The sequence below is a fragment of the Mercenaria mercenaria genome, chromosome 3, assembly GCF_021730395.1.
Source record: "Mercenaria mercenaria strain notata chromosome 3, MADL_Memer_1, whole genome shotgun sequence".
Lineage (NCBI taxonomy): Eukaryota > Metazoa > Mollusca > Bivalvia > Venerida > Veneridae > Mercenaria > Mercenaria mercenaria.
The window spans coordinates 54,531,101-54,544,703 of NC_069363.1; the positions used below are offsets into that span (position 1 = coordinate 54,531,101).

The window sequence follows — 13,603 nt, forward strand, 5'->3', positions numbered from 1 at the left end:
ACGTGTTTGTTTCTAGCCCCCTCCCCACATCCCTGTACTTGATTACTAAATTTCGTAACCTATACTCGGAAAACCGAGCGAGTATGCTTTGGTGTCGTTTAAATGGCCGAGTTAAAATTGACCTGTTTGTTTCTAGCCTCCCCCATCCCCCAGTACTAGATTACTAAATTTTGTAACCTATACTCGGAACACTGAACGAGTACTCGGTTAACCATTGCCATCCCTATAAAAAAAATCTCTCAAATTTTCATCCCAATGGTCTGATTCAAATCTTATCTATGTATTTTCATAAAGAATACATGATGCTAATTTTTTCCCTTCTGACCTGTATTTACACTTGTGAGGAACAGTGACAGATTTACAAAAGAAGAATGTTCACCATAAAGATCATTCTGAGTCAAAACAGATTTAAGTAGCTTTATTTTCACTGCCTGCATTCTTGAGGAAGCTCCACATATTTTTTTATACGAGTCTTGATGCAAAAAAGACAACTTGATGAAAAAGTGTACATACAAGGAGGAACAATTGAAAAATGAAAACTTTTACACAACACTTGACTGACAACTAAATTTCAGTATTTATTCTACAGAAAATGCTTCCTGAACCTGCTTACCATAGTCATCAGTGTATGACTGAGCTCCATGTCCGTAATCAAAATACTGTGTATCTCTGAAAAATACAGAATGGAAGTTTAAATAAATACTATTTAATGATAAACACAATTTCTGGATACTAGTATAGAGAATGTAAACTAAAGACTGTATTTCACTCAATCACTAACAACACTATCACTAAGAGTAAGACACTTTCTCTAAAATAACACGTTATTTCTGAACATGCAATTTCATCATTTATTACTTTTAATGTCTTATGATATAACCTTTCAGTCTTCCTGGATTCTTTTTCATTACAGATGCACAAAATCTACCTTTGAAGAACATGTTATTGGTATATTTTTCAACAGAGTTCAAGACTGTTCAGCCAAATTATGCTATTAATTCAAATGCCCTGCATGGCTTATTACTACATATTTCAATTCAAAACATTAGCATTTTCATTTAATGATTCATCTGTGTGAATAAAGTATACTAACCCAGCAGCAGCTACTGGTTCTTGGTAAGCTTCCTCAGCATATGGGTCCCTCCTAGCATATCCATCATCATAAGTTTCTTGTGCTGTGTATGTTTGTGCATACTGTAAAAGATAAGGCCTTTCCTTGAACAAACAATCTATTTGTAATTAAGTAACAACAAAAAATACTAGCAAACATGATAAAGAAATCATTATGAGTGTCAATTATAGTCATTATAATAAATAAAACAGCACTCATTTTAAGATTTTTGTATACTACAGTATGCTTAGATTATTAAGCTATTGCTTTAAAAAATCCCATTCACTTGGGTGTTGTATTCATGCTATCAAAAAATTTGTACATGAAAGTGAAGAAGGCACACACTGGTTTAAACAGTGGAAAACTTACAGGATCCTGACTGTAAGCAGTCTCTGCTGCTCCATAATCATCATACTCTGGTACAGCTGGAGGAGGCCTAGACATAGACACTGCTGGTGGCATGCCACGTCCTCGACTGGCTTGTGGAGCACCTCTGGTAGGTGGTGCAGAACCTCTCCCCATTGGAGCTCCTCTAGCAGCAGGTGCCCCCCTTTGAGGAGGAGCACCTCGCATAGATGGAGCACCACGGGGAGCTGGGGCTCCTCTCGGAGCAGGTGCACCTCTTGGAGCTGGAGCTCCTCGTGGAGCAAGAGCACCCCTTGGTGGTGGGGCTCCTCTGCCAACTGGTGGACCTGCAGCTCCACCCCTGCAAGAATTAAAAATTAAAAATATTTTCTAATTATCACCAAAGAAAACTATTTAACAAGGAAATATTGTACTGAAAACAATCAATGCCAGTTCCCTTGAAAAATTAAAAATCATGTTGGTGTTAGTGATGGTTAGATTGCAATATTTTTCTGTTAAAAACTACAAGGAGACAGCCCTACAGCAAAGAAGCATGTTTTTCCAAATTCTGAACTTAACAAGAACTGTCCGTAAGACAGCTCGCTCCACTATTCGGGGATTTGACAGTAAAATGAATATATGTCTCAATAAGAGACCTCTACTTTAAAAGGAAGATACACCAAGGGGTATAATTCTGTCAAGAACACAAAATTTAAAGTTATTGGGATTGTTACCCAGTGTTCGCGTTTTCTGAAAATTTCACTGAGTCCATGGGACTCAGTACTCCCAAAAATGTTGAGTCCCAGCCAAATATGGTGAGTCCCAGGTTTTGCGGCTACAATATTGACAAATGTCCATGTTTCACAATAAATAACACCTCTTCTTTAACTTCATAAATGCATTCCAGTTCTGATAAGAGGTATAACAAGAGCACCGCCTTGCGGGTGCTGACGCTCATCTGATTTTTTTTGTGTAATAGAAATATTGTCCTACCCACGATTTTCTAAGTCTAAAAAGGGCCATCATTCTTGCAAAAAGCAGGATAGAATTATGTTTCTTGATGTACAGTGTCCACTTATGATGGTGAAAAACTGTTGCAAGTTTTAAAGCAATAGCTTTGATAGTTTATGAGAAAAGTCGACTTCAACATAATACTCAACCAAGAAAATGATTTTCTAAGTCCAAAAGGGGCAATAATTATTGCAAAAAGCAGGATGGAGTTATTTTTCTTGCTGTATAGGGTCAGCTTATGATGGTGAACAAGTGTTGCAAGTTTTAAAGCAACAGCTTTGATAGTTTAGGATAAAAGCTGACCTAAACATAAAACTTAACCAAGAAAACTGATTTTCTAAGTCCAAAAGGGGCAATAATTCTTGCAAAAAGCAAGATGGAGTTACGGTTCTTGATGTACAGGGTCTGCTTATGATGGTGAACAAGTATTCCAAGTTTCAAAGCAATAGCTTTGATAGTTTAGGAGAAAAGTTGACCTAAACATAAAACTTAACCAAGAAATCTGATATTTTCTAAGTACAAAAGGGGCCATAAATCTTGCAAAAAGCAAGATGGAGTTATGTTTCTTGCTATACAGGGTCAGCTTATGATGGTGAACAAGTATTCCAAGTTTCAAAGCAATAGCTTTGATAGTTTAGGAGAAAAGCTGACCTAAACATAAAACTTAACCAGGCAACGCCGACGCCGACAACCGCTCAAGTGATGACAATAACTCATCATTTTTTTTCAAAAAATCAGATGAGCTAAAAATATTTGAATCTACAAAGTTACATCAAATATAATGGGTTTGACCAGCTAATAGTTACTTTAACGGGTTTAAGCACTAGACTAAGATTTTACGGAAAAAGTCACTTCTTTGTTTAAATCTTTTTTTCAAGTCTATCAAATTATAAAACAAACCAACTGAAAAGATCAGTGAATCTGCTTTCTTATCCTTGTTAATCTAATTTCTCATTCTTGTGAATTTATATAATGTGATTACTGACTGTAAATTGTAATTCTAAGTATTTTTTCCAGTTAATTTCCTAATCAGTGCCAAAACCAAACACCTTTTAGTTAGATCTATGAATACAATTTCAAAACAGTTTGATCATTTCATATTCTAAAATTAGCCCAGCAAAAAATAAATCAAGCTCCTAGTGCAATGTTTAGTCAAAACAAGCAATATTGTACTAGAACTGACGGTGTGAGTTAAATACATGCCATCATGACATCAGCAGCAGTGACGTCACACAAAGGGTAACACGGTCCTTTTGATCCCCTAATGTGGGCACACATCAAAAGAAAAAGTTGTCAATCATGTTTAACCCAGTTTCTGCAGCAGTTGTCAGAAATTTGTGTAAATTTCAGTAAGGTTATTTTCGTCACAGAAAGTGTCAGTGATATGTTTCTAAGTTCGGAGTAAAATGATTCAAATAACGCGGAATTAAGGAAATTATTCAAGGTAAGATAATTTTTTGTAAAGTCAAAGGAGAATGTACAAGTTAATGTAATATAGAGCGCTCTAAATCCCTACTGTTTAGTTGATCAAATTAAAGGTGTCAGCGACCATTATAATTGCTTTCAAACTTCTCTGTATCAGAAGACAGAGGCGAAATTATGCCATGTGCATTCGAGTAAAGTGTCAACATGCTGTACCACAATAGGCTGTTAGTGATGAATAACAAATTCGGCGACTTGAATTTCACTCATGTCGACCTCGAGCTAAAGCCCTGCTTTGAAAAATAAAACCAGTGTTCGCTTTCGCCGGAGACTCCATCTTACTTTCGGTTTGCAATGCAAGAAGTACCTGGACTGTTTCCATATAATTTACATTGATAAGTAGAGATTTTGATCAGTACGCTAAACCAGTCTGAATACGTCACTGAATGACTACAGGCTACGTCACTCTGTGTTATTTTTAGAAAATAATGCTGCTGAAAATGAAACTGGGATTCCGACATCGTGATTAGTATTTGTTGTCTTTAAATTAAAACATTCAGTTCCGTTTTTACTTTGCGTCCCATGTACGCAATGGTCTTGAAAAATTTGCGTACCAACCAAACTCGTTGCGTATTTAGATACTTTTACGCCGTAAACGCGAACACTGGTTACCACACATGCAGATGATGATGGTAAAGATATCTTATATAGTACCAAAGTTATGTCTAGAAAACAAAGTTTGTTAAAAGATTTAAGTATGAAAGGGGAATAATTCTGTCAAAAATACAATTAGAGTTATGGGGTTTGTAACCACACATGCAGATGATGATTATAAAGAAGTACTTTTAATTTCAAATCATTATCTTTTAAAGTACCAAAGATATGTCTATAAACGAAGCTTTCGAAAAAATTTAACATGAAAATAATTCCAAGTATAACGACTTTGTGACCTCGACCTTGGGTATAATGGGCCCAGCCCCTGCACATACTTTGTCTGTATGCTGGACAATGTTTATGTGAACTTACAGTAAGATATAAGCAATAGTAACAAAGATATGATAGAAAAACAAAGGTTGCCGAAAAACTTTAACCTTAAAAATAACCTAAGTATAACCCCTTGTTGACCTTGGCCTTGGGTATAATGGGCCCAGCCCCTGTACATACTTTGTATGCTGGACAATGTTTATGTAAAGTTACAGTAAGATATAAGCAATAGTAACAAAGATATGACACGGTCACACATTAAACCGGAATCCACCTAAAAACCGGAATACACTTTCCATAACCGGAATACACCTGTATTTTTTAAGTTAAAGGTATTTTTGAAGGGTTTTTGATATAATTCAATCATATATATCATAAATAATTAACATACGAAAGGAAAATAAAATACGTTTACGCAAAATGATTTTATACGAGAATGAAGTTCGGCGACCGCGCGGGAAATTTCCATAACCGAAATACACCCGTATTTTATAAATAAATAGTATTTTTGTAGGGTTAATTGCAGAAATCATTCGTGTATAATATAAATGATAAGTTTACAAAAGGAAAATAAAATACTTTAACGCAAAACGATTTTATACGAGATTTGAATTTGGCGAGCGCATGGGAAGTTTCCATAACATAAATGCACTCGTCCTTTTTTAAAAAATAAATAGTATTCTCTTAAATAAACACTTTTATCATTTTTTGTAAGTTGTAGAACCATGTTCAATCAGATAAAATATGAATGAATATTTGAGAGAAGTTTATTAAAAGTTAATTCCTTATACGAAATTATAACTTTACGATCTTACAGAAATTTTTTACGCTTACGTCGCTATGACTAGATACCAGAATGTTGATTATTAAAATTTATTTAATTGTTTCTTCAAATAATAAGAAAATAACTTAAGATAAAAACATATCAATATTCGATTTTAAATGAATCATAAACAATATACGGGTCCCGACATAAACCGCGCGGATCGGAAAGGGCTTAACATGATCGGAAAGGGCATGTCACATGTTTATTATTGAAACTTATTTAATTGTTTCTTCATATTTCGTTTAACAAATAAAAAAGAAAATTAATTAAGAAAAAATATCAATATTCAATTTTTAAATGAATTATACACAAAACACATGTCAGTGCATAAACCGCGCTGATCGGAAAGAACCGGCCGTACGTTTATTATTGGAACTAATTGAATTATTTCTTCATGTTTAATTTGATAATTTAAGAAGAAAATAAATTTCGAAAAATCAGTTTTCAAAAGAATTATATTATGTTTAATGTATAAATATAAAAACGTTTACTGCGCTTATTTCAAAAGCACAGTTAATATCCTTTGAATAATATTATTATATGCAGCGTAGCAAACACGTGCCTCTGATTAGTCCTGATAGAGTTTGATTGGATTATCACACCTATTGATTATATCAATTAATCAGTATATTTGTAAGCACACACATGCGACATGTGACAAATAATGTCTGACAAGGTATGTGCAGTTAAATATGATAAGCTTTTATTTAATTTCATACTTGTCGTTATAATTGCAAATTGAACAAGAGCTGTCGGAGGACAGCAACGCTCGACTATTCAACAGCCTTGTCGACTGAATGAATACGAAAGTCGAAAAAGGGGCATAATTTAAAAAAAGCAAAATAGGGTTATGGAACCTGCATAGTGCTTATCAGCTCATGACAGTGGACAAGTGTGTGAAGTTTCAATCCATTCCCATTAGAGGGTACTGAGATACCAGCCTACATATAAGAATTTAACCCAAAACTCCTAAGTTTAAAAAGGTGCATAATTTTGTAAAATGCAAAGTTGAGTAATTGACCCTTTGCACTGCATGTCATATCATGACAGTGAACAAGTGTGTGAAGTTTCAATCCTTTCCCATTAGTGGATACTGAGATACCAGCTTACATACAAAACCTTAACCAAAAAATTCTAAGTCGAAAAAGGGGCATAATTTTGTAAAAAAGCAAAATAGAGTTATGGAACCTGCTTTGTGCATGTCAGATCATGACAGTGAACAAGTGTGTGAAGTTTCAATCCATTCCAATTAGTGAGTACTGAGATACCAGCTTACATACAAAACCTTAACCAAAAAAATTCTAAGTCGAAAAAGGGGCATAATTTTGTAAAAAAGCAAAATAGAGTTATGGACCTGTGCAATGTAAGTCAGTTTATCACAGTGAATAAGTGTGTGAAGTTTCAATCCATTCCCACAAGTGGTTACTGAGATACCAGCTTACATACAAAACCTTAACCAAAAATTTCTAAGTCGAAAAAGGGGCATAATTTTGTAAAAAAACAGAATAGAATTATGGGACCTGTGCAATGTAAGTCAGTTTATCACAGTGAATAAGTGTGTGAAGTTTCAATCCATTCCCACATGTGGTTGCTGAGATACCAGCTTACATACAAAACTTAACCAAATCGGGACGTGGACGCGGACGCGGACGCCGACGCATGGGCGAGTCCAATAGCTCTACTATTCTATGAATAGTCGAGCTAAAAATTGAAGAAAAACAGGTACATTCAGTATAATTTTTTATTTTTCATGTACTTTAACGTATCAATACTAATTCAATGTTTTGCTAAAACAGCGATGTATTGTAGATTTAAACATTTACCCGGGAGTCGTAAAGATACAAAACATCATGCCGGTAATTTTCCATTCCACGAGCACGTGCGACCTATCGTAATATCTAATTTACATCGCTCGACGTTACTTTTGTTAATCAACACGTACAAAAAACGCGCGTAGTGCATTTATTTTTTAATATTATCGCTTCAAGTTTTCAGCAACGCTTAAGAAGTAATACAATTTGAATTCTATAATGATTTTAATAAGATATCGACAGTAATGTTGGGAAAATTCTATAAAAACGGTCGAATTTTCACATGATTATTTGTAAAACTTCAAACAGCGCAATCTTAATTACTTATTTCTTTCTAAAAGTAAATAAATGATACGTACTATGGCCATAAAATTCAGACTTTTGACCAGAAAGTACAAAGAACAGAATAAAACAAGAGGACCATGATGGTCCTGAATCGCTCACCTATCCCCACATGACTCAGTGTTGAACTGAGTATGACGTCGTTATTTCTATTATTTGAAATAGTGACCTAGTTTTTGAGCACATGACCTAGATATCATCAAGATAAAAAATTCTGACCAGTTTTCATGAAAATCCATTGAAAAATATGGCCTCTAGACTGGTCACAAGGTTTTTCTATTTTTCGATCTACTGACCTAGTTTTTGACTGCACATGACCCAGTTACGAACCTGACCTAGATATCATCAAACTGAACATTCTCAACAATTTTCATGAAGATCCATTGAGAAATATGGCCTCTAGAGAGGTCACAACGTTTTTCTATTTTTTGACCTACTGACCTAGTTTTTGACCCCACGTGACCCAGTTTGGAACCTGACCTAGATATTATCAAGGTGAACATTCTGACCAACATTCATGAAGATCTCATGAAAAATATGGCCTCTAGAGAGGTCACAAGGTTTTTCTATTTTTAGATCTACTGACCTAGTTTTTGACCCCACGTGGCCCGGTTTCGAACCTGACCTAGATATCATCAAGGTGAACATTCTGACCAAAATTCATGAAGATCTCATGAAAAATATGGCCTCTAGAGAGGTCACAAGGTTTTTCTATTTTTAGATCTACTGACCTAGTTTTTAACCCCACGTGACCCAGTTTCAAAATTAACCTAGATATCATCAAGGTAAACATTCTGACCAATTTTCATGAAGATCCATTGAAAAATATGATCTCTAGAGAGGTCACAAGGTTTTTCTATTTTTAGACCTACTGACCTAGTTTTTGACTGCACGTGACCCAGTTTCGAACTTGACCTAGATATCATCAAGATGAACATTCTGACCAATTTTCATGAAGATCCATTGAGAAATATGGCCTCTAGAGAGGTCACAAGGTTTTTCTATTTTTAGACCTACTGACCTAGTTTTTAATCCCACATGACCCAGTTTCAAACTTGACCTAGATATCATCAAGGTGAACATTCTGACCAACATTCATGAAGATCTCATGAAAAATATGACCTCTAGAGAGGTCACAAGGTTTTTCTATTTTTAGACCTACTGACCTAGTTTTTAACCCCATGTGACCCAGTTTCGAACTTGACCTAGATATCATCAAGGTGAACATTCTGACCAATATTCATGAAGATCTCATGAAAAATATGGCCTCTAGAGAGGTCACAAGGTTTTTCTATTTTTAGACCTACTGACCTAGTTTTTAACTGCACGTGACCCAGTTTCGAACTTGACCTAGATATCATCAAGGTGAACATTCTGACCAATTTTCATGAAGATCCATTGAAAAAATATGGCCTCTAGAGAGGTCACAAGGTTTTTCTATTTTTAGACCTACTGACCTAGTTTTTAATCCCACATGACCCAGTTTCAAACTTGACCTAGATATCATCAAGGTGAACATTCTGACCAATATTCATGAAGATCTCATGAAAAATATGACCTCTAGAGAGGTCACAAGGTTTTTCTATTTTTAGACCTACCGACCTAGTTTTTAACCCCACGTGACCCAGTTTCGAACTTGACCTATATATCATCAAGATGAACATTCTGACCAATATTCATGAAGATCTCATGAAAAATATGGCCTCTAGAGAGGTCACAAGGTTTTTCTATTTTTAGATCTACTGACCTAGTTTTTAACCCCACGTGACCCAGTTTCGAACTTGACCTAGATATCATCGAGGTGAACATTCTGAACAATTTTCATGAAGATCCATTCAGAAATATGGCCTCTAGAGAGGTCACAAGGTTTTACTATTTTTAGACCTAATGACCTAGTTTTTGACCCCACGTGACCCAGTTTCGAACTTGACCTAGATATCATCAAGGTGAACATTCTGACCAATATTCATGAAGATCTCATGAAAAATTTGGCCTCTAGAGAGGTCACAAGGTTTTTCTATTTTTAGACCTACTGACCTAGTTTTTGACCCCACGTGACCCAGTTTCGAACTTGACCTAGATATCATCAAGTTGAACATTCTGACCAATATTCATGAAGATCTCATGAAAAATTTGGCCTCTAGAGAGGTCACAAGGTTTTTCTATTTTTAGACCTACTGACCTAGTTTTTGACCCCACGTGACCCAGTTTCGAACTTGACCTAGATATCATCAAGATGAACATTCTGACCAATTTTCATGAAGATCTTGTGATATATATGGCCTCTAGAGAGGTCACAAGGTTTTTCTATTTTTAGACCTACTGACCTAGTTTTTGAAGGCACGTGACCCAGTTTCGAACTTGACCTAGATATCATCAAGATGAACATTCTGACCAACTTTCATAAAGATCCCATGAAAAATGTGACCTCTAGAGTGGTCACAAGCAAAAGTTTACGGACGCACGGACGGACGACGGACGACGGACACCGCGCGATCACAAAAGCTCACCTTGTCACTTTGTGACAGGTGAGCTAAAAATCTTAAATACTGAAAAAGCGACAGCAATTTAAATAAATGGAGTAAAACGATTTTTTGGCAAACAGAAACAGATTTCTGTTAGTGTGGCATAATAGGTTACGTGACCTTGTGAACGTAAATAGAAATGTGGTTTTAAATGAAGCAATGTGATGTCTTTGCGGTTTTAAATGCATCTTTGTACATGTATATTTTTGACACGACACTTTACTTTTAAGATATTCTTCTTAAACAATAATGTAAATTCCTTGAGGGCAAACAGGTCATAGAGGTAGGCTATCCGCTATTATCGTTTGACACATTTACCTGTCAGTTTATGCACATTCGCTTTTAATAACAAATTAAAGGAGCTGATATGGTTACACTATATTTCATAAAGGAATATTATATTATAGCATAAAAAGACTATTTTGAAATAATTTGAACCAAAAAAATCGAAACTTGAAAGAAATTTACCTACCTAAGTAAAATCTAACAAAGTTATGGCGATTGTGGTTCATCCACGAGTGCGCAAATTTCCCGTGCGCTCAACAAATTTGCAACCTCCTATAAAACGTTATGCGCATTTTAATTTCCTTTTGTAAATTAATTATTTATTTTAGATATGATTGATTTCTATCATTAACCCTAAAAATACGATTTATTTAAGAAATACGGGTGTACATTAGAGAATTTTAGGGCATGGAAATTCATTTACGAATACGAAAATATCCAGTACCTTCGTCGATTTTCAATCATGTACAAAACGTAATGCGCAAAAGTATTTTAATTTCATTTTGAAAATTAATCATTTATGATATATATTTTTGAATTCAATCATAAACCACTTCAAAAATAGCATTTGTAGAAGAAATACGGGCGTATTTCGGTTATGGTAATTTCCCGCGCGATCGTCGAATTTCAATCTCCTATAAAATCGTTTTGCGTGAACGTATTGTATTTTTCTTTGGTATGTTGATTATTTATGATATATATGATTGAATTATATCAAAAAAACCTTCAAAAATACCTTTAATTAAAAAAATACAGGTGTATTCCGGTTATAGAAAGTGTATTCCGGTGTATTCCGGTTTTTAGGTGGATTCCGGTTTAATGTGGGACCCATATGACAGAAAAACAAAGGTTGCCGAAAAACTTTAACCTTAAAAATAACCCAAGTATAACACCTTGGTGACCTTAACCTTGGGTATAATGGGCTCAGCCCCTATACATACTTTGTTTGTATAATGGACAATGTTTATGTGAAGTTACAGTAAGATATAAGCAATAGTAACAAAGATATGACAGAAAAACAAAGGTTGTTGAAAAACTTTAACCAAGAAAGGTCACGCAGACGCCGGGGCGAGTAGAATAGCCCCCCTATTCTCTGAATAGTGGAGCTAAATTCTGATTATTTACCCTTAAGATTTTTGCAGTTTTACAGTAGTTGTGCACCATTTGCACCATCTTTTTCCACCACTTTAAAGCAAATCTTGATCTTTTATAACTGCTGATACTCAATGACATACTGATACATACATATATAGCATGAGCTTTGAACTGGTTTTCAAGTAATTTAAAAAACCAGCTAAATTTGATGTTAACAAAAGGAGTGTACTACAAACAGTTTTCATTGCTTTACAAAAAATGTTAAAGTTATATCTTGGCAACTGAAGTTTTGTTTGGACAAGTAAAGTTGCCATATGGGCAAGTGCTCTTCAACGTTATGCTCAAGGCCTGGAAACACAATTACACATAACTGATAAGAAATAATTTAACTCTAAACTACAACAGGAAGTTGCCTTTTGCTGCAAGTCTGCAGTAGTATATAACAAATTTGAGCCCTTTTACCAACAAGAAATACCTACATCGCCCAACCCCAAAAAGTGACATGTGTCACAATAATGTTGCAATGACTGGAGACTGAAAGTGACAAGCAGTATCACCATCAGCACTATGATCTTGACTTTACTCTCTGACCAAGTTGAGTATGGGTTCCTGACTGACAACTATAATACATAGTTCCATATCAAGCACACATCTGGTAAATGACCAGCATACATTAATAAAAGTTTGGTCAATCACCACTTTCACAGGCATAATAAAAGGAATTTTTTTTTTGTATATCAGAAAGAGTACTTCAATAGCTTAAAAAATCCAGCCATTTCTGAAACTGAAACAAGGTATTTCTAGCATTTGTTCGAAAATGTTGTTGTTTTTATTTGGTTTCGATGCACACCAACACAATTTAGGTCATATGGCAACTGTTTAAGCTTTTGAGCATGGAGGAAGACCCCAGGTACCCATTCGAGTAGAGTTTTAGACAAGGACGGGCACCTCGAAGGAATAACCAACTCTTCCACATGCCACTTGGATGACTTCCTTACATTCGGCTTCAGGACTTGGAAAAAATGTCTGGATATTCGGTCCAGCAATGCCTAAAAATCTGCCAGACCAAAAGAAATGTCAGTGCACCGCACATGTTGCTTTTCTCCATCATATACGTGCCATGTGTGATTTTTGAAAAGTCCATTTCTCGTTAAACGTTCAGTCAACTCTCTCATTTTCGTACATTTTTCTTTTTACTACAATTGTGTGGCGTTTATTTATGTTTCTTTCCTGGTTCTGCCCCGGCATATGTTAGTAACACCATTTTGATGTGTTGTCCGAGATGTTGCGGTTCTAGGGGTACGATAAATGAAGGTCAGTCGGATCACATCCAGATTAAGAAACGGCGGACTGTCAAAATTTCCTGGTCATATCCGTCGGACCAACAACTTACTGTAAGTCTGTTACATGGAAGAATTTTACACCCAAAGTGAGGTTTAGAACTCAACATTGTGAGAGGTGATTCAAGGTAAGCAATCTCGACCCTCGAAGGTTCCTTTTCGAAAGTATTTCAGTTAAGAAACCACAGGCATTCCAGGATTCTGCACCAGTACTAGTCGGTTCTCAACAAGTAATTGCCAACTGCTCAACATGAATTGTCAAGCCAACTCGCAACCCCATGATCCAAACACCTGCACCAATCATTTTGACATGTGCATGATCCACTTGTTAAGATAATATGTTATGTTGCAATGATTGGAGACTGAAAATGACAATAGCTATCATCATCAGCACTATGATCCTGCTTTGCTCTGTGACCATCTGTGTAGTATAGGAACATGGGACAACACTGTAATACACAGCATGTTTCCATGTTCACATCTGGAAAAGATCCAGTACACATATC

The 13,603-nt window shown here is 35.5% G+C and overlaps 1 protein-coding gene across 4 annotated transcripts in view; it reads right to left on the minus strand.

Moving 5' to 3' along the window:
* Window positions 1-13,603, minus strand: part of LOC123524715 (KH domain-containing, RNA-binding, signal transduction-associated protein 2-like) — a 63,989-nt gene that overhangs the window by 41,751 nt on the left and 8,635 nt on the right. For 3 of the 4 annotated variants that reach the window (XR_006681330.2, XM_045303131.2, XM_045303130.2), the window contains exons 6-8: window positions 1,481-1,817; window positions 1,094-1,194; window positions 614-669 (exon numbers count right to left, since the gene is read on the minus strand). Coding sequence is in view for 3 of the 4 variants with exons in the window: in XM_045303131.2 (XP_045159066.2) it covers window positions 614-669; window positions 1,094-1,194; window positions 1,481-1,817 (494 nt within the window). In the remaining variant the exon portion in view is untranslated. The remainder of the gene's footprint in view (window positions 1-613; window positions 670-1,093; window positions 1,195-1,480; window positions 1,818-13,603) is intronic. The other variant, XM_053538537.1, reaches the window with a different exon arrangement.